This window comes from Macrotis lagotis, chromosome 2 (assembly GCF_037893015.1).
Source record: "Macrotis lagotis isolate mMagLag1 chromosome 2, bilby.v1.9.chrom.fasta, whole genome shotgun sequence".
In the NCBI taxonomy this organism is placed as follows: domain Eukaryota; kingdom Metazoa; phylum Chordata; class Mammalia; order Peramelemorphia; family Peramelidae; genus Macrotis; species Macrotis lagotis.
In genome coordinates this window covers 39,172,640-39,194,495 of record NC_133659.1, presented here as the reverse complement: position 1 = coordinate 39,194,495, position 21,856 = coordinate 39,172,640, and the positions used below count along the sequence as shown (strand labels likewise).

At 39.0% G+C, this 21,856-nt stretch overlaps 1 protein-coding gene across 1 annotated transcript; it reads left to right on the top strand.

Moving 5' to 3' along the window:
* Positions 1-225: 225 nt before the first annotated feature.
* On the top strand, positions 226-19,865 carry LOC141512632 (guanylate-binding protein 2-like). The gene is given in 13 exon segments (XM_074221727.1): positions 226-334; positions 2,013-2,085; positions 4,041-4,249; positions 5,674-5,801; positions 5,926-6,035; positions 6,324-6,520; positions 6,998-7,135; positions 7,138-7,239; positions 8,316-8,596; positions 9,169-9,381; positions 9,575-9,677; positions 9,977-10,170; positions 16,641-19,865. Coding segments are annotated over 11 exon segments (1,782 nt in total). The 5' UTR covers positions 226-334; positions 2,013-2,085; positions 4,041-4,059; the 3' UTR covers positions 16,767-19,865.
* The last annotated feature ends 1,991 nt before the right edge of the window (positions 19,866-21,856 follow it).

Below are 21,856 nucleotides of genomic sequence, written 5' to 3'. Positions count from 1 at the left end.
GGAAAAATCCCCAAACTTGCAGAGCTCTGAGGAAATTTGTTTGAGACTAGCCTGTGGGACAAAGGCTGACCCCAAAGAGTATCCCCCCAACCTCCCCCCATTTCCTTTTTCAGCCTCTCAGGTCAGTGGGGACTCAAATAAAAGGGGATTTTCTTTTCTCTTTCACTTCCATTTCTAGTTTGCTTGAGTTTTTTGCTTATTTTTAATCTCTACCATGTGAAAGGCTATAAAAAGCCCAAACTAGGGAAGCAGAAACATCAGAATAGAAAACAACAGCCAAAGAGAAGGAGAGGAAAAGGAGAGAAGCCAGTCCTCTCAGAGCCAGCAGAAATTGGTAAGGATTCACACACATACACATACACACACACACACACACACACACACACACACACACACACACACACACACAGAAACACAAACACAAAAACAAACACATGCACACACATACAAAAACAAACACAAACACACAAAAAAACAAATACAGAGTTCCACTTCAAGGATGTTTGCACACATACAAAGACAAACAGACATAACACATGGGTGCACACACCAACACAAACAAAAACACACACACATAAGCTACTTTCTCTCTCTCTCTCTCTCTCTCTCTCTCTCTCTCTCTCTCTCTCTCTTTCTGACTCTGTCTCTCTCTCCCTCCCTCCTTTTGTAGGGGGCATCCTCCAGGACCCCTTGAATGAGCAAAACATGAAGATACTAACAGCCCCTCCCTCTCAGTGCTGGTGTAAAGATCAAATGAGATTTAGAAAGCACAGATCAGAAACATGGCTGTTTTATAAATGCTATCTATTAGTATTATTATATAAGTAAATAAGGGCATCCTTCTAATTATTATTAATTATGAATATCAGTGTATAAAAACAGGAAGGGGTCCTGGACGATGCCCTGCATAGTTGACATCAGGGTTTCTTGATCTGGGTCCATGCTGCCCTGCCCCGATACCAGGGAGTTCAGAGGACCCTTGGTCTGGATGGGAAATAATATATTGCTGTTTTTGACTTCTTCTGTAATGTGTGAATTTTATTTTCTGTATTTAAAAACCCTCTCTGAGGAAGGGTCCATGGGCTTCCCCAGACTGCTAGCTAGATGAATCCCTGTTCTAAAGGGTGGAGGGGTCCTCTGCAGAGGATGAGACCTGCAGACTCTTCAATTGGTCTCAAGCCCCCCACCACCAAAAGAGACTGAAACCGCCCAAGGGTTTGACCTCAATAACCATGAGGGAAAACCAAGTAAATGAAGGTTACCAGTGATTAGCAGACAAGACACCTTGGAAAGATGCTGTCAGTGGACATGGAACTGGACTCAACATGACCAGGAAGAGGACAATGGTCTGAATGGCTTTAGCAAAGGAGCTTTATCTGAGGCTTCATAACTGACTGCAAATCATGGAGCAAAACAGTTCTGGAAGAATGGGAGCTCAGGATCATCCAGAGGGGATGAGGGAGCACGTGGAAGGTATGGGCAGAAGGAGCCAGACCTGTCTCAGAGGCAGCAAGACCTAGGGCAGGTCATGCCTCTGACCGGCCTAACCCACTCACCCAGAGGAGTCCTCAAGAGGCTGAGCTCCAGAGCAGGGTGCTTTCTGTGCCAGGGGTGGGGGTGGGAGTTGGTGGGGGTTTTGTTGAGAGCCCCCCTCCAGTGACATTACAGTGAAGGTCCTATAAAACTCCCCCATCAAAACACACACACACACACACACACACACACACACACTCACATACAAATATACACAATACATATACATAAAGAGATACACACATATACAATATATTGATTTCCACATATATGGATACAGATATACAAACTCCTATTAAACACATAAAAACAGATATATATATTTACATATATATGTATATATATATATATATATACATTCACATTGCACATAACACAATACACTCACATGCATGTATATACATACACACACACACACACACACACACACACACACACACACACACAAACAAACACCCCTGTGCTTACCTCCTGACTAGGATAATCAGCTTTGCAGTCAAAGGACCTGAGTTCAAATCCTGTTTCTGTCATTCTCTACTTAGGTGATATAGGGTAAGTCACTTCCCTGTCTCAGCCTCATTGTAATTAGCTATAAAATTAAAGGATTGGAAAGTCTAAAGTCCTTCATGTCTCAAATCTAGAATTCCATGACCCAAGAACAATTTATCTCAATTATGCCTCTTTTGCTTTTTTTTTTAAATTTCAACATATATGACCTAATTATAGTCCCAGACGGGGAATATCTGGCAACTCTCTAATTCTTTGACTTTTATTGTTCCTCTTCCAAATAGTCATAATATCCTGAAGCCCTGAAAAAAAGGCAAATCCACAATCAAAGGGATTGCTCTTGGAGAATCTGGATTCACCCCAGGAGAGAATCCTGGTCCACCAAGACATGTCACCTCATAGCTCTAACTAGAGTCAAGAAAACAGGATACCTTGAACATTAGCAGAATCTGGTTCAGAAACTTCGAGGGGATTAAACAAAAGCCGGGAGGATGGAGACAAGAGACAAGGCAAAGGCATGATAGAAAAGAGAGACTGAAGCATCTTAAATGAGTAGAGTATTACTGAAATAAGAACTCAGGGATTCTCAATTTTTAGTGCCACAGACATATTAGCCAATCTAGTGAAGCCTTTGGTTCCCATTTAAGAATAATGCTTTTATTTTCATATGCTAAAAATACATCAGATCTTCAAAGGTACCAATAATGTTGAAATACATTGTCAAACTATTAAAAAAAAGTTCACAGAGCCCAAATGAGGAACACCTGGTAGATACTAGGACAACTTTAAATTATGAGGGTAGAGGACTAGATTTCGTGAACCATCTCTTGGACATCGTTGTATGTCTCAGAGCATTTTAGTCACTATTACATGTGTAACAGTCATCCACTTATTGAAAGAAAAAATGATGGAAAGAACAATACTCAAGATTGAGAGTAGATTGACTCCCTGGGAGGTCACTGTTGTGTCTTGACTTATTCTCATTACTTATTCAATAGGAAGGTGGCATGAGATAATGAGATACTCCTTGTGATGCTCTCAGAACTCTGCTAGGAGAGAAGTTCTTAACCATTTTGGATTTGATATTTTGAGGAATTTATTGCATCAAACTTGTGTTCTTTACAGTCCTATGCATTTTAAAGCATTACTCTGAGAATGGATCCATAGTCTTGAACAGAATAATAGTAAAAACTTCCATGCAGTGAAGAAGCAATTCCCTAAAACAGATCAATCTGGTTAAGGGGATTGAACAAAGCACCTTCATTCTCCTAATTTAGATACTTTCCTTATTAGTTTCAGGGATGCAGGGCTTCTCCATGAGTCAGTCAATCCCTCCTTTGATGAACAGTTAGGTCTTCCATAAGAATGAAGCAAAAAAAGTTCAATGCAAGATTTTATTACCTTAGAATGTGTTCAAATACAGTTAAGATTTTTTAGTAAAGTGAGGCTAATTTATTTAGGACAGGACACTGTCCTGATATTGCTTCTTAATATTTTGAAAGAAATACGAATCCTACTCATATTTGAATATATATATATATATATATTTATACATATATATATATATATATATATATATATATATGTGGTTCCATGCTACTAACTAGCTTCATATCCTTGAATAAATTATTGAAATTCACTGGGATTGATTTTCTCCATATGTGCCATATAAGAGAACTGGGCTACATATGTTAAAACATTGCTCCTGAATTTAAATTATACAATTCTATGGTTCAGATTCACACAAATTGAGAGAACTAGAGTAGACATCACTGCTTTCTCTTGTAGATTGGATTTGAAGAGACAGAAGCTAAATACTTAGAAATATCTGCATAGATTAATTCTGTTTTTTAAAGAAGACAAGAGGCTCCCCTCACATATATGGGGAGAGTCACAAGTGATACAGGGCAGCAGTTCTGTGGGGGCTGTATCTTGGTTCAATATTTAGTAATAACAATTGTGCACCTCAGGATCTATGTGACCAGACTTTCCAATTGCAGGTAGCACTCCACTTTCAAGATGGCCTCTGGTGTCCAGATGTCAGCCCCAGTCTGTCTAATTGAGAACTCAAAGGGACAAATGATGGTGAACGAGGAGGCTCAGGACATTCTCTCCTCAATAACTAATCCTGTGGTTGTGGTGGCTACTGTGGGTCTGTATCGCACTGGCAAGTCCTACCTGATGAATAGGCTGGCAGGGGAAAAATCAGGTATGTAAAGCCAGCAAAGTAATGGTATGAATAGAAGACACAGCAGTCCATTATTCATTTTAGTGACTTCTTAGAAGGCCGGGTCTCATTCTGACCCTTGGTATAGAGAGAGACCCCTTGGGGTAATCTGGAAGACAGAGGAAGCTTCCTCCTTTATGTTTTAATAACTGGCATGTAAACATATATGTATATTATGTATGTATATTATATGTAACATGTACATATAATATAGGCATAGGTATGATACCTTATATATGTTTTGTGTGTGACACATTTTGTGTGTATATATAGTGATAAATTATAGGATGATGCATTATATATAATATATAGGTATATTTTCTATACTTCCTTGTCATAATTCCATAGGTAGGGGCAACTAGATAGTTCAGTGGCCTTAGGGTCAGAAGGACAGGAGTTCAAATGCAATCTCTGGCACTTGATTCGTGCTAGATTGGGACCTTGGGCAAATCCCTTATCCCAACTATCTCACAACCAGGAACTTCTCAGGTCTTCCTGATTCATATTCGGATACTGAATCTTGAAGGTTCTGGAGGAGAAAGTGAGGCTGGTGACTTAGCACAGCCCACCCCTCCCCACTCAAATGCGATTCATTTGCTTGTCAAGGCATCACCTCCCTGATATCATGGTCTTTTTTTTGAGAAGGACAAAATCCCCCTTAATTTTCAAAGTCCAGTTTAGGTGTTCCTCTTCATAGCTGAAGAAATTTCATCAAGAAATAAAATTTCCCTCCCCTCACTTCCTTTCATATGTATACCTGTCTAAGTAGCATTTGATTTTTATCATAATATTATTTGTCTTATATCTCCTATGTACTATGTATAGGATGAAGAAACTGAAGGATTAGGTCTTTGCCAATAATCCCCCCAGTTAATTTTAGAGGTGGAATTTGAACCCAGTTCTTTCTACCATCCTCAAAACTCTGAACAACAGCACACTGTCTTAAATTCTTCTTTGAGCAAGATTTGAGACAGAATTTGAGCATAGGCTAACAGTGGGAGGGGATTTATATGAGCATTATAATAAACTTTAAGATTAAGGTTTTGTGGTACTGAGAAAAAAACAAAGGGAGTCAAAGATCTAAGCTTAGGGCTCAATACTCATATTTATTAAGTAAGAAAACCAGACATATCATGCTATCTCTCTGACTTCATCTGCAATATGAAAGAGTGAAATTGTATGATCTACAAATCCCTTTTGACTTTAAATCTAAGATCCTGTGGCTCATGAAATTCCAGACATATTTGATTCTATTCCCCTTCAAATATTCTAAAATTCAGGCAATTTGAACAAATGACTATTTCTTTCAGTGAATGATTAATGTAGCTGTACTAATCTCAAAAGCACTCATTAAATATGAGAATCTCCAGATTGCTCCCTGCTCATCTCTCCAAACTGTGGTGCAGGTTTCTCCATTGGCTCCACAGTGCAGTCTCAAACCAAGGGCATCTGGATGTGGTGTGTTCCTCATCCCAAGGAACCAAATCACACCCTCGTTCTTCTGGATACCGAAGGGCTGGCCGATATGGAGAAGGTAAGAAGGAGGACATTATGAGCCTGCAAAAACCCTAGGAAGCAGGATTTTCACCTGGTACACAGGTATGCTAATCAAGGAGCTAATGTGGGAGTGGGAGAGTATCCTGTCTCCTGACTTCTAGGGCGACAACAAGAATGACACATGGATCTTTGCCCTGGCCGTGCTCCTGAGCAGCACCTTTGTCTACAACAGCATGGGCACCATCAACCAGCAGGCCATGGACCAGCTGCAGTATCCTTCTGTGATTTGGGGGATAAGTGCAGTTGGGGAAGGGAAGAGAGGAGGGTTTTCACTCCCTTCAGACATCTCTCTGAAGCCCAAGTCTAAGGAAAGGTGTAAATTTGAGTGTGAGAATGTATATACACATCAAAAGTTATAAAGTAATTCCTTGTGTTTCATGCTGACAAAGTAACCAGCTGGTTTAGGGCTAAGAAGAATTAAAAGGTTTCAAAGAATTGAAGGAAGTGTGGAACCAGGGCTGCAAATTTGTCTGCCATATTTCCTTATTTTATCTACCAGCTTTGTGACTGAGCTCTCAGAACACATCAAGAGCAAATCTGCTTCTAACACTGAGGAAGTAGCAAACTCCTCAGAGTTTGTGAGCTTCTTTCCAGATTTTGTGTGGGTTGTGCGTGATTTCACCTTGGAATTGGAAATCGATGGGAAACCTGTCACCCCTGATGAGTACCTCGAGGCAGCACTGAAGCTTAAGCAAGGTTCTAGGGCCTGAGGGCTGGGCATTGATGTGAGGAGTAAGGGAGAGGATGGGGGGAAACCTTCTCCAGAACTTATTTTATATTCTGGACACATATTTCTCTAGCTATTGTTCCTCCATATTGACTGAAATGCAGTTTATTGGCTTCAATGCAAAACATTACTTCCATCTTTGAAAGAAGTCCTTTGTTTTTTTTTTCCATCATCATAATCATCATCAACATTAAAATCAGCAATCTTTTATTAAGCATTTTAGTGGGCCAAACACAGTGATAAGCACTAAATATACAGTGAAAGATGGGCAGTCTCTAGCTTTATGGAGCTCACATTTAGATGGGGTGTCTACCTGGACCGAGGCCTAGGCAGAAATGAGCTTATTTCAGTCCAAACAGAGGTCACTGAAAGGGATATAATTTTATAGGGGGTCCGAAGTCCAGTCTTAATTATGTATTAAAAGACTTATCTTTCCTTTATCTCAGGTGAATCTGAGAAAGTTAAAAAGTTCAACTTACCTCGTATCTGTATCCGCCAGTTCTTCCCCAAGAAGAAATGTTTTGTCTTCAACCAACCCGTCTACCGAAAGAAGCTTTCCCAGCTTGAGAAACTTGCTGACAGTGAAATGATGATGAATTTGTGGAACAATCTCAAAGTTTCTGTTCCTATATCTTCCAGCACTCCAATGTAAAAACTCTCCAGGGAGGTGTCACAGTCAATGGACCCCGTGAGTCCTTTCTCCTTCCTAGTCTTCCTGTCAGCTATTTTCTTCTACTGTCTGTAAGAAAACAAGCTCTTGGTGCAACTAATTTGTGCAGTGGTCAGAGCACCTGAGGCAGATCTGAGTTCAAATTTGACCTCAGAACCTTCATACTTATTTGCTGCCTGACCTTGAGCAAATCACTTAACCCTACTGCCCTGCAACAACCACAAAAAATACTGAGACAGAGACAGAGAAAGAGAGAGACAGAGAGAAAGAGGGAGGGAGAGAGAGGGAGAGAGAATAGATTCTCCTAGGAGAATCTCTGATAAAGATATAAGATTAGATAACAAAAAAACTTTCCTAGTTCCTTTCCAAGGATCTCTCATCCATTCTTACCATTACAAACACTTCTGTTCTCAGGTGTGAAACCCTATAAAAGGCCAAATAAATTCCCTAAAAGATAGTAAAAATTTGGAGGCATAAAAAGCTAAGCAGAAAACAGAGAGTAAGACAATTCTTTCACTATTTATGTCATAATTAATTTGTTTTAGTTTTTTTTTGCAAGGCAGTGGGGTTATGTGGCTTTGCACAAGGCCACACAGCTGGGTAATTATTAAGTGTCTGAAGCCCAGATTTGAATTCAGGTACTCATGACTCCAGGGCCAGTGCTCTATCCACTGCACCACCTAGCCTCCCTGTTGCCATAATTAAATTAATGAAATGCTTATGCATAATATTTTGCATGATAGGTTCTGACCATTTCCAAAAGAGGTAAAACAAATGAAGTTATGAAGAGACTGGCCAGAGCTACCCTGTTTAGAAATGAATCTGGACCTTTATTGATTCTTTAAATTGCTTCTCATTATTACCTTCGGGGGATACTTCTTGCTCCCATATCAGAAAGATTCCAGAAAGGTCCACAAAATCATAAAATGTTATCCTGAAAGAGTTAATTTGGGAAACTTCAATATTCTGTTGCACTCCCCTATGGTACAATAATGAAGATACTTGAAAAGTCAAATTAAAATACCCATTATTTAGCATGATAACGCCTGACATTTCTAAAATTTTCACCTCTGGCATTTTTGTTTTCTTTGTAGGTCTAAAGAACCTGGTCCTGACCTATGTCAAGACCATCACCAGTGGAGATGTACCCTGTATGGAGAATGCCCTCCTAACACTGGCTGAAACAGAGAACACAGCTGCAGTTCAAAGAGCCCTTGCATACTATGAGGAGGTGATGAAGCAAAGGGTCCAGTTCCCCACGGAAACTCTTAAGGAGTTCTTGGACGCACATGCCACCTGTGAGAAGGAAGCCATTGAAGTCTTCATGAAGGAATCCTTCAAGGATGATGACCGGAAATTTCAAATGGAACTAGGGGTACTTTGACTAGTCTTATTCATGGTAGGGGAGGGTCATCATGAAGATGGCAGGTCTGGAAAAGAAAATGAGATTCTTCCTGAGATCAACAGCTTTCTAGACTAGATCATGGTCTTCAGTCAGTCATGTGATCCTGAAAGTCTATTTGTAGTCTCTTTTAAGTAAAAAAGTCACAAGGAAAATATTTTCTAAAAGATGCTCATTGATTAAGATAATATAATACATTTATTATTAACTTTAAGAAATTTTATATTACACATAAATGAAGAATTGAGCCTTGTGGCATAGAGTACAGATGATAAGTGAAAAGACCTTAAGGAAATTGCATATTGTCGAGACTTATTGTTTCCATTTCACATAATCTGTTAGCCCTTGTATGATAAATATACCAGAGGATGCTTAATAGCAAGTCTAGAACCATGCTATGATCTTGCAGAGATGGAAGGGGGAAAAGATTTTCTTTTAAGAATTTGTTTCTAAAAAAAAGAATTTATTTCTAGAAATACTTATGTTTCTGATATATTCTCCCAACTGTGCCTTTTACATTTCATTATCTTTATATTGCTATAAAGAAACAGGTGGAAGCCAAGAAAGAGGTCTTTTATAAGCAGAACTTGGAGGAGTCCACAAAACGGTGCAGAGCTTTGCTTGAGGATATTTTTGGTCCTCTGGAGGAAGATGTGAACAAGGGGATCTTTTCTAAACCAGGGGGCTATTATTCCTTTATGAAGAATATGGATGAACTGAAACAAAAGTACTACAAGCAGTCCAGCAAGGGGATACAGGTGAACCATCGCATGAGCTATTGATTAAGGCTAGGGACAGAGAGGGAACCTTAGGTGCCATGTCCTGGGGTGAATGACAGTAATGGCAAATGGAATGCCTCACTGTCAAGGTCAGTGATACATGGATAGTCAACCTTTGACTTGACCCCAACAGCTTTATCTCCTTTTTCTAATTTGCTTTCTTCATTGCTAGGCTGAGGAGACTCTGCAGGAATACCTGAAGTCTAAGAAAGGTACAGCTGAAGCAATACTGCAGGCAGACATGACACTCTCAAAACAAGAAAAGGAAAGAGAAGGTAAGAAGTCCATGAATGTGATCCTAGCTCAAACCCTTCACAGATTACTTCAATATCATTAGCATCCAGAAAGCTCTTTTTTGTTACCTAATCTTTCTGTCTGTCGACATACATGTCTACAGACATTCAACTTGTCTGTGGCTGCTCTCTACCACTTCCCTGTAGCTGCTCTCATGCAGAATGTCTGTGAGGAGGAAGTTAAGTTATTTAAGTTGGGATAAACCAGAGCAGAATGCTGCCATGGGCACCAGTGGACCTTCATCTCTCTTTAATTTTCCCCAATTTTTCATCATCCTCAGTGGAGCGTGTGAAAGCTCAGGCTGCAGAGGCTGCTGCAAAGCAGTTGGAGGAAGGCCAAAAGAAGGACAAGGAGCTGATGGAGCAGAAGGAAAAAAGCTATCAGGAGCATTTAAAGCAAATGGAAGAAAAGATGGAATTAGAAAGGAAGCTGATAAGAGCAGAGCAAGAGAAAGTGACATTACTGAAGCTCAAGGTATGTAATCCATGAGTTCACACATATGAAGTGGTTTTTCAAAATTCATCACTAATAAAAAGTTCAAAGAACTTAATATTGAAGGGAACTTAGAGATAATCTAAACCATTCCCTTTCAACTGAGTTGACTGTTGTCCATGGTCTCATATGAATCCTTCACAGTGTGTCATGCTACGCTGAGTATATTGCTGGACTACTCTTCACAAAAACACCAAAGTTATATGTGAAGTGTCTACTGATAACTGCTCACTCTTGCCACAAGATCTTTTCAAATCAAACTTCTCTGCTTAATAGCATTCCTTACCCAGATTTTATCTTGAATAAACTGTTATTAGTGTTTTATCTAGTCATCCCCGTCATGTGCTTTTCCTCTGCCCTTTGGGTGAGCCTCAATTGTTTCAATGCCTAGATCTACTAGTGAAACAAATTAAGTGTCTTTGTCATAAACTGCTGTTTCAGTCTTTCCTACTCTCGGAACATTACTCCATTTTTGTAAGACAGGAATTTTATTTTATTTCAGAATCTCCAGTTTTGACATTTTTAAATACTATTTTCTCTACAAGATTATTTTAATTTTGGTCATTGTTTTTGAAATTATAAAACACTTTTAATCTCCTCTTAAATAGTTCTATTCCTCTCAGAAAAGTTTAAATGCCTTACTTCACAGCATATAACAACAAGCATAAAATAGCTATTATTTTGTTGAGATTTGATTGGTTTATGGAGAAGGAACTCTTTCTGGACCATATCTAGTCTCCTGTGGCCAGCTTTTCCAGAGGTCTATTGAATTGCAAATTTTTGTAAAGGAAATTATTTGAGATCCTGTCGGACTTTGTATTCCATTTTATTCATCTAGATGGAATGATCAAATTCAAGGGTTTAATTTCCTACTACAATAACTTCCCTTCAAGAGTGGAGTAAACACACACACAAATACACATGCTTTATATGTTAGAGCATATATATTTATATCCTATACTTTATAAAAATAGAAATTTATACTAAGCTTCCATAAATAGATATATATGTAATTTTTCAGTGCAATTCTTTCCCTTCAAGTGTATATATATATATATATATACTATATATATATATAATATATATATATATGTTTGCCTATAAAATATCCTTACAATTTATATATATATGTGTTTCTATATTTATATATATGCATATACATAGATATACACTGTACTGTGGAATGAGAATCAATTACAATTGAAAGTCAAATATTGCTAAAACTTGATCCTATGCATGTATGTGTATGTGGGAACACATAAATATGTGTGTCCATGTATACATCTACATACAAAACAAACTATAGTGTTTCATTTTTCTGGCATAGCCAGGAACTTTTGCAAAATGAATATCATCATTCTATCTCAAACAATTTCATTTTTTTGATACTTTAATTTTTGTCTTTATCATTCTGAAATTTCATAATGGTCTCTCTTAGAAGATGGAGTTTCTGATTTCTTCAAGCTGAAAACCTATGGATTCTTTCCGCTTCTAGGTTTTATCAGCTCTGAACCATTCTCGAAATCTCTGCTTATAAATATCTTCACTTTGGAGAAGAATACTTGATTTTTTCAATACCTCCCAGAGTCCCCACAATTCATCTCATGTTTGATCTTCTTGAGCTCTCTTCCATTGTTTCTTATTGTTATCAATATTGATTTTGGTTTGGGGAACATCTGGGATTGTTCTCCAATGTCTTGGTGGTTATTCTCATTGAGTATTCCTCTATGTCTTCCCAGGTTCTTCTTTTTTGTCTCCTTGTAGCTACTTTGGTTTCTTTAGAGAAATAATCATGTTCATTTTTTTCTCTCTCAGTATTTCTTCTCTCATCTCTGGTGCTGATTGCTTTCTTTTTCCTTTTTTTTTTCTCTTGCTCTCTGTGTTGAAATTGATAAGGTTATACACTCTCCATGTCTTAGTTTCCTCATACAGAAATTGTCCAAATCATTTCATGAACTACTTCACCGGGGTCTAGGGAGCAAAAAGTTTTGTAAACTTCCAAGCACTATGCAAATAATAGCTTGTGAACTTTAACTATTTTTCTACGTTACTTTTACTTTCCTCCCTTTTTATCAGTGCCTTCTTTCCCTTTCTTTCCCTCTCCCTCTCCCTCCCCACTTCCTTTTAGGGTAGGATATTTTTAGGGTATATATTTTTAAACACAATTGGGTGTAAATATTATTCCCTCTTTGGACTAAATTAGTTCACAGTAGTATTTATTTATTGTTCACAATCTCCCTTCTTTCCCTCTACTTTATTAGATCCTTGTGACTTTGAAGTGGTGCTCTATCTCCTCTAATGCCTCACCTTCTCCTAGAATAATACTTCTTATCCATTCTTTATTGTTTTAATCATTTCTTGTACCCACAAATCCCTCTATTGAAACATACCCCTTTTATATGAACTGGAAGTAGTACAATTTTCAAGGACTGATTGATTGATTGATTTGTAAGCAACATTGCTTCATTCACACAACTTCTGTCAAAATACACTCCCCTCTCCTGTGCCATTTAGAACTACCCTTATCCAGAGTGATAAAAAACCCATCAAATTATAATCAATTTATACCCGATCCTCTTTTCAAGTACTGTCTGTAGACATGCAATCCTCATGAGCTAAAGTATCTTGAAAAGGAAAATCACTTTATGGACCATTTATACCCTGCCTCTAATTGCACTCCCTTTAATCATAGTTAAAGGTACCAAGTAAAGCAAAATCACTTCATGATTAAGGTCTAGGCTGACTAAGGCCTCTCTTTCTCTGTCCCTGTAGCACTACAACCCTCTTTAAGTATTGAGTCCACTCCTTCCTTCTGATGCTAAAATGATACAGCTTTCATTAACTAAAGTATCAAGTAAAGAAAGATCACTTCATGATTTATTTTTGTACAGATCTTCTGAGGGCACCCACTCCCTGTATTGTAATTCCATACTGCTTAGCAACATCACTTCATGATCCATTTATGACCATACCTTATTTTTATTTGTCAGGTTCTCTGCAGATTTATTTAAGTAAACAATGATATCTTGCCATCAGAAGAAAAAGAATCTTAATTTTACATTTTATGATAGAGGGGAAGTTGGTATAGAAGGAAAAAAAATTACTAAAAGTTTCTTTTGTCATTCTAAGTGCACATAATTAAACTAAAAATTCTGAAATAAATAGATGATGGCCCTGGATTAGTCTAAAAGTTTGTCACTGGCCAGCAGAAGCATCTGTCCACTGGCTACCTGAACCTGAAATAGTTCATCCTAACCTAATTAAGGCAACAATTTTGACAAAAACAAAACCAAAGAAAACCCCCAACCAATTAGCTACACAAAGCCTGGCTGAAGATCAGCTATTGGATGGGGAATCCCTGGGCTGCACTCCCAAGTTTGAGAATGATCACTTCTGTCTCCTTCCAGAGCAGAGTCCCTCACCTAAACTAAAAACAGTATATACAACAAAGTGTGGGTATTGAGTGTGGGAGTTTTTTGAACAAACTAATTATGTAATATGAAAAATGTGTTTACTTCCAACAGGTCCAACAAAGTGAAAAGGGGCCCCTGTTAAGAGAGCAAGGGTTAAGAACTCTGGCTTCTCCACAGTGCTAAGTGGCTCTACTGCCACAGACACACAGAGAGGGTTAAGAAGACAGCAATTCAAGACTCTTTCAGATGTCTGGGACCCCAGCTGTGCCAGCTCTGGGGTCTGGCTTTGTTTGTCTTTCGTAAAGGCTTCCAAAACTAAGCCCCAGAAGCCCAGCAGGGCTCCAGCTTGTTTGTGAACAGTCCCAGGGTCATGCTCCTGTGCACAGAATCTCAGTCATTTCTCTCTGACTAAGGCATTAGAATCTGGGCTTGCAGCTCATTTTATCCCCTTCCATTTACCTCTTTCTGCATCTCTAGAGTCTTTGTATTTGAATATTGGACTTTCTGTTCAGATCTTGTCTTTCTATCAGAAAATGTTGAAAGTCCTCTATTTCATTGAAAAGTCTTCTTTTTTCCCCTGAAAAGATATGCTGAAATTTGCATTGTAGTTGATTTTTGGTTTAATATAAGGTCTTCTTCCCTCCAGAATATCATGTTCCAGGACCACCTATGGTTGCTTGTTGAAACTGATGAATCCTTTGTAATTCTGATTGTGATTTCTTGGTATTTAAATTGCTTTTTTTTTTGGTTGTTTGCAATATTTTCCCCTTTTACTGAGAATTCTGAGATTAAGTGACAATATTCCTTGGAGTTGGTATTCTTGGATCTCTTTCTGGAGGTGATCTTTCAAGTACTATTTTGTACTTGAATCTGGAATATTCTTTCAAGTACTATTTTGTTTTCTTGTTCTAGGATATTGTATTGTGATTTTAAGTGTCCGTGGATCTGCTTCCACAAAATGACACTCTCATACAACAAATTTTAATTGGGATTTATTAAACTAAACAAGGAATAGGACAATAAGACAAACGACACTGACACAAACAATACAAAATTACTTAGAGTATTAAAACTATTACAATAATTATTAAGATAGAGGAAAAAGAAAAAGAAAAAGAAAAAGAAAGCATCACAGCTTAGGGGGAACACCATCTCTCAAAGTCAATGCTGGGGAAGCCCCGGATCAGTCCAGTCGTCAGCTCCATGGGAGAGGCTTCGGTGTTTTTCAACCCGAAAGTGATTTTTATACATTAGAGGACAAAGAAGGCATAAAGCCAAGGCTTGAGCTAAGTTCCAGTATTCAGTAATAAATGTAAAAACCATCTGCAGATTGTGTGACCGGCTGAAGGCCATGTACTCGTAAACGGCATATTCTTAATTAAATTGTTTATCCTGAAGGAGGTAGCCAACTTCTTTCGAGGATAAACAGTTCCTGGAATGGCTAGTTCCTGGAATTACAGCTGTCAATAATCAGTAGAGTTCATGGATCAGTCATTCAGGCCTTGGATGGTTAGTATTTGAAATGATCTTATAAAATGGGTAAACTGATTTTTCCCTTCAGATATTAGGGTAGTTTTCTATGATTCATCAAAAACATTTCCCTTATTCTTTTTTGATTGAATTTTTTCTAGTAGACCAATAATTCATAAATTAATTCTCCTAGATCGAATGTAGAGGACATTTGCTTTTCCTAAAAGGTACTTTATTATTTTCTTCATTTTTTAAGCATTTTGGTTTTGTTTGATGAAATCTTTGTATCTCATAGAGTCATTTATTTCCATTTGTCCAATTTTAATTTTGATGATTTTATTTTCTTCAGTAAGTTTTTCTGTTTTCTTTTTCAGTTAGGTAATTTTACTTTAAAAATAGTTGCATTCCATTTCCAGTAAGTCAGTTTTATTTTTTGATCATTTGCAGTCTTTTTCCAGTTGGTCATTTTTACTTCTAGAGGAGTTGATTTCATCAGTCAATTTTTCATAATTCTCCTGCATACTCTCATTTCTTTTCCATTTTGTTTTGTTTTTTTAGGTTTTTGCAAGGCAATGGGGTTAAGTGGCTTGCCCAAGGCCACATAGCTAGGGAATCATTAAGTGTCTGAGGCGGCATTTGAACTCAGGTACTCCTGACTCCAGGGTGGGTGCTCTATCCACTGTACCACCTAGCCACCCCCTATTTCATTTTTCATTTTTCAGTTTTTGTTCTTTGGTTTTTAAAATCCTTTTTGAGTTCTTCCAATGGGGTTTTGATTTGAGATCAATTCACACACTCCTTTGAGGCTTCACATGAAGGCAATTTGTCACTTCTTTCCTCTTCTGAGATGGCATTTTTATCTTCCCTATCAGAATGGTAGTTTTCTATGGTTAGTGCTATTTTTGTTTTTCCCCTGGTATAGTTGAGCTCTGCTCCTAGGGTACAGGGAGTATAGTCCCAAGTTTTTTTCTGTTGGATCTGGGGCTGCTCCCTGGTTTATTGCTCACCAGGACATTACCCAAGTAGCCCAAGTATTGCCTATGCAGATGTTTGTTTCTTCCTTTATGCCAAAATGTTGCCTATGCAGTGATTTCTTCCCAACTCGGTTCTGTCTCTTGCCTCAGTGTTCCCAGGAAACAGACTTTGTCTTCTGGTGGGGATGGGACCCTTTGTGCTGACCTGTTGAGTTACGTCATGAGCTGGGCTGTGGCTAAGAACCTCCCTCTGGCTTTCCTGCCCTCCTGCCTAGACTGGGCTATACTTCCCCCTTACACCAGAAGAGGAAAGACTTTTACTGAAGATGTTCCATGATATCTTCAGTTGAGAACTTGTCTCACTCTGTTTTTGGTGGAATCGGTGTAGAGGATTCATTTAAAATTTGTTCAGAAAAAGCTCCAGGAGCTTCCTAGCTTCACAGTGCCCTTTGGGCTCCACCCTAGCAACTCCTCCTCAGGTCATTCAGAGACTCTGGGGAATTATCTATTTGGAGATGAATAACTAAAGAATATTCCCAGGGTTCTGTGTGGTCCTTTGGTTTCATGCTCTTCAATGCTATTTGTTTCTCTTCAGGAACAGAAAGAATTACTAAAAGAAGGATTCGCAAGAGAAGCAATGGGACTTCAAAAGCAAATTGAGTTTTTGAACGACAAAATGAATGAATGCAAAAAAAATGAGTCCACATGTATCATATTATGAAGACAGAGACCTTCTCCTTATTGTTCACCTCCAATATAATTTGAAGGAGTGAGTTCAAGGACCCGGAGATTTGTGGAATTGTACTAGTGTGAGGGTTACTAGACATGTAAGGCTTATAAGTCTGAGAGTGTGACTTACTTTACTTAAAGATCTGTGATGATTTTAAAATAGAAAATAGTGTGTGACTGTACCTTTGCATTTGATCCCTATATAAACTGGCTTTATCTTCTCTTTTTTCTTAAATAAAGTGGTGCTCCTGGTATTTATATGCAAATACCATATAGAGCTATATCCAGAAGTATAACAATTTCTAATGAATGACGACACAGGTCTGTAAAGCATGATCACCAAATGAGTGTGAGAAGGTTCATTTCAAGGTGAGAGAATGATAGCTGGGAAGATGTATCAGAATTGTCCACTTGGATTCTTGTGATTTAGGGTTGGAAATGGGGGTGAGCGGTGAAGAGGAGAAGGAACCCAAACTTCGATATCATCTCTCACTGGGCTCAGTCAGGTAGGATTACTCCCAGTTCCTGTCTTCTTGTGAATTTGACTTTACTCATTGGTGGCAGATGGGGAAAAGGTGCAGGAGGCAGTCACCGAATCACTTACCCAATTTCCTCCCTCCAGAAAATAGATCGTCCTTCCTATATGTACTGTGGTTTGGATTTACTTATTCATCTTTCTTATGGGGAAGCTTTAATAATGTGCAAACCTTTTTGTTTATCCTGATCCCCTAGCTGGTAGTCTCAGTAATTAAGTGTATTTCTTTCTCTAGCCCAGGAGTTCTTAACATTTTGTACTTCATGGATTCCTTTGTCAATCCAGGCAAATGTATAAATGCCTCAGAATGATGCTTCAAACACATAAATACATGGATATGCACATGCCAGTCATAGCACCTCCCTAGATGTCATGTTTCTCATGTATAAAATGAAAGGTTTGGACATATTTTTCTTTAATGTCCTTTTGGTTTCAGGAAGTTTGTGGAGTTGACTGGAAATACACAGATGCACACATTCATATATGCACACATCTATATATAAATACACACATAAACACATGTGTATATGTATGTAGGCATATTCAAGAAGCTGTTGTTGTTGTTCAGGCCTTTCAGTTTTACACAACTCTTCATGACTCTATTTGGAGTTTTCTTGGGAAAAATCCTGCCATAGTTTGTCATTTCCTTCTCCAGTACAGAGGAGAAAAGTAAAGCAAATAGGGTGAAGTGAAGTGCCCAGAGTCTCACAGCTGGATAGTGTCTGAGGTCAGATTTGAACTCAGGAAGAGGATTCCTCCTGATTCTGAGTCTGCCCTCTATGCACTTTCCCATGGTTTCCTATTTGGCATTATAGTAACTGCCAGCAGAAAAGAGTCCTTGCTATTAATGCCAGCAGACAAGGAACCTTCCCTGATGGAGTTCATGGATGTGGTCCTTCTGCCTAAAGAGCTGCACCATGAAGCCATAGGTTCTGCTATTCTTGCTAGGTACAAAACACAGAAAGGCTGTTTTTGAACTTGGTTTTAGAGAATAGTCCTGGTGAAGCCCCCACATGTGGGGAATCAATAGGCTCTTGCCTCATTTCACAGAGAGTTCAGCCACACATCTGTTCTAGGCTTAGGGAGTGAGAAGCATCAAGAGTGCCTTCCTCCCTTGCTTTCTTACTACAACTAGCAGAAGCATTTCAAAAAGCCAAAGACAGAAGAGAGGAAAAAAAAAGAACAAAGAAGGGAATAGACAAATGAGGAGACTTATAGAAAACCTGTGAAGAGTAAAGTTTGAAGTGCCCTGTAATACTAAGGATTATTTCCAAGTTTTCTTGAACATTTTCCCTGGACCTTGAAAGTTTGTCTCAGGATTAAAATCTAGTGAAAAGGGAAAGGGGACAGCTGGCTTGCACTGATGTCTCCAAGCAGCTTCATCTGCCCGTAGCCCCTTCATCAGAAGCCCATCACTGGCTCCTGGCTATGTGATCTGGAGACATGTAGGGTCTAGTCCCACTTAGGCAAAGTTTGCAAAGGTCCCTGATTTTAGTTAGCTGAGACGTGTACTGTTCAGGAGCAGGGCAGTGTGAGTTCCCAGAATATTTCAGGTGAATATTTCAAGACAGGTGTAGGGGGAAGGCGAACATATCCCTAATGCTAGATGGACAGCTCTGAGGTTCAACCTGTTCTTTCCTAGGTGGTAGTAAGGACATAGGCAGGAGGAAGGACCCTTGTTCTAGGTACTTGAGGTTCTGTGGGCTCACTCCTATTCAGCCAGTACTAGGAAAATGCTGGGAATATTTCAAGGACTGGCTCCAAAACAAAGGTTGGATTCTACATGGGGAAATTGCTTGTTGAGCAATAGCTGCTCTTCTTCTGAGTTGTTCATTCATGCCTAACTCTTTATGATCCCAATGACCAATTGTGTTCTTGGCAAAGTTCCTGCAGTGGTTTGTCATGTCCTTCTCTAGCAAATCATCTATTGTCAGCCAGTGCTCACTATCACCACCACAAGACAATGATCTATGAGGGCAAGGGTACATGGAGCTAATTTGTTAAGAGTATCTAAGCTAAACCTTAAAAAGAATCAGCAGGGAAAGCAGGAAGATGAATAATACTACCTAGAATTTGAATCACCCTTTGAGTTTCACTAAGTGATTTTAGTATCAGTTTAGCCACACTGCAACCCACCGAAGCAGGCACTTGTACTATTGTGCCCATTGCACAGATGAAGAAGTTGAAGTGCAGAGACCTCAATTTCATGGTCACTCAGCTAGGAGGTGTAGCGGACAGGACATGAGCCCAGCTCCTCCTGACTCCAGGCCCAGTCCTATATCCACCTTGCTGCAACAACTCACATGGGAGGCGAAGGCATGTCTTTTCACTGTTCTGTGTCTTTTCCTGACCCAGACTATACAGATGCTATTTCAAATTCAAGGTAAATGGGAAAAGTCTCCTTTCACTGTCCCATGTTGGAAACAGTAAAGTCTGCTTTGGTCCAAGCTTTAGAATGTTCCCAGGAGTAAAGATTCTCAAATTACTATATTACCCTCAAAAATAAGACTGGGACCATTATTAAATTTTGCTCCATAAAGACCATTAGGACTAATTATCAGAGGATGAAAATGTGCAACAATCGACATTTATTCATGCACAAAACCCTTTAAGTACAGCCATGTCATCTTCTGGAACATCACCATAACACTCTAAACCCATATTCCAGGCTGTATTTCTCGCTGCTCGATTTCCTGTAAAACCATCAGCCCCAGTCTCCCATGTCCCTTCAATGAGCACCTCTTGTCCATGTTGCCTGCTCCTAGTACACTGGCAACACAGCTGTCAGTGATTTTTATCCCCTGAATTCTTCACCCAAGTCACCACTTCTTGTAGGCTCCACTTCACAGAGTTTCCATGTTGATTCCTCTCCATTCCATTATGGATGAAGTCTTTGATTTCCAAACATAAATTGTCCCTGAATGGTTTGTTTAGCAATAGCAAGAGTCTGTAGCTCAGCAGTCCTTCCTGCAGGAATCATCCTTTGATCTGTTCATCTCCATGCAATGAAGTTGTTCACATCTTTGGCCGGGGAGCACCGGCTGAATCCCAGAGGAGCAGTCCTCTCTGGTGGCCTCCTAAACAAGTGACAGCATTCAATGGAAACTGCTTCTGGGCAGCAGTAGGCTTTTGTGGTTTCAAGAGCATAAATACCTGCAACACACAGTCTTATCTTTCTTGGCCTTAGTGATGATTAGAGGTGGGACTTTCTTTCTATCCCGACTTTAGCAAGTGTGCAAGTTATTTGGCAATGGCGTACCTGATCAATCATAAGTTTTGAGTTCACACGTAGGCATTTCCCTCTCATGCAAAGACCTCCACTTGGGTATTTACAAAAACAAATACGATTCGTATTTTTATTTAAGTATTAATGATTAATTATTTAAAAAATTCAAAAAATAATTGTACGATTAATAAAATTATGTATTTTTATTTACTTATTTTTAATATTATTATTTTATAATTCTGTAAATCCATTGTGTGTTGCAATGGATGTACTAAATGTATCCATCTGGCTGACAATATAACTGGGGCTTATTTTGGGCAAAGGGCAGCATTCTGATATATCATGCTGGGGCTTATTTTCTGGGAAATACAGGCACTCCTGGTTTGTCCTCTGAATTTATGGTCACCAAGTCCTTCTTTGGTTTCATTGTAGTGTGGCCCTGGCTTTAATCATTGGTTTCATTGCACAGTGGATAAAGAGTTGATTTAGGAGTCAAGAAGAGTATCTCTGATAAACCTGGGGTTTAACCCTAGGTAAGTCACATAGCTTGCCAATGGCCCATGGAGCTCTCTAAGACTTTAATTTGCAGAACAGTTATAGGCCCACATTTAAGATGGGAGTTCCACCTGGATGTAGGAGATTATTACATGAAAGAAACCTTTGGTCCAGAACAAAAAAAAAAACCAAGATGATGGAAGTTACTCCCCTTCCAAATAGGGAACAAGGACTCCACGGTTTGATCTCATGAAAGGAATCCAGAACTAGCCTCCCAGGGGATGTTCAAATAATGGCTGTATCTCTGTCTGCTTTCTGTCCCTTCAGGTGAGGCCTCAAGTGGGGGATGCAGTCAAACCCCAAGCCCAGAACCCTGGTTGAACCACAAATTGTAGACCTTTACAACCTTTTCTGGGATCAAGGAAATTAGGACAGCAGTGGGGATGGTCATGCTGCCTTCTTTTCAGGGTCACCAGGGATTCTTTCTGACTGTAGATTTCTCCCTGTGCTTCTGGTCCAATGTATATAATCTATAGATTTTTATTTGTTTTGGAGAATGTTCCAGAGTTTGAACCATGGCAGCCTTCACTGTGTCAAACATGGAGGGCAGGCTGCCCTCTGTATCATTCCTAACACTATGAGATGTAGTCCTTATTAGATAACACGGAGTAGTATAAAGAGACTGTCATTTCCCTTGAATTTGAAACAGCCAGCATCTGGATAGTCTGGGTCAGAAAAGACAAGAAAAAGTGACAAGACATCTCATCCCCTACCATGGAAGTTGTTGAGGTGAGGTGGATATGGGGTTGGATCTGGAGTCAGGAGG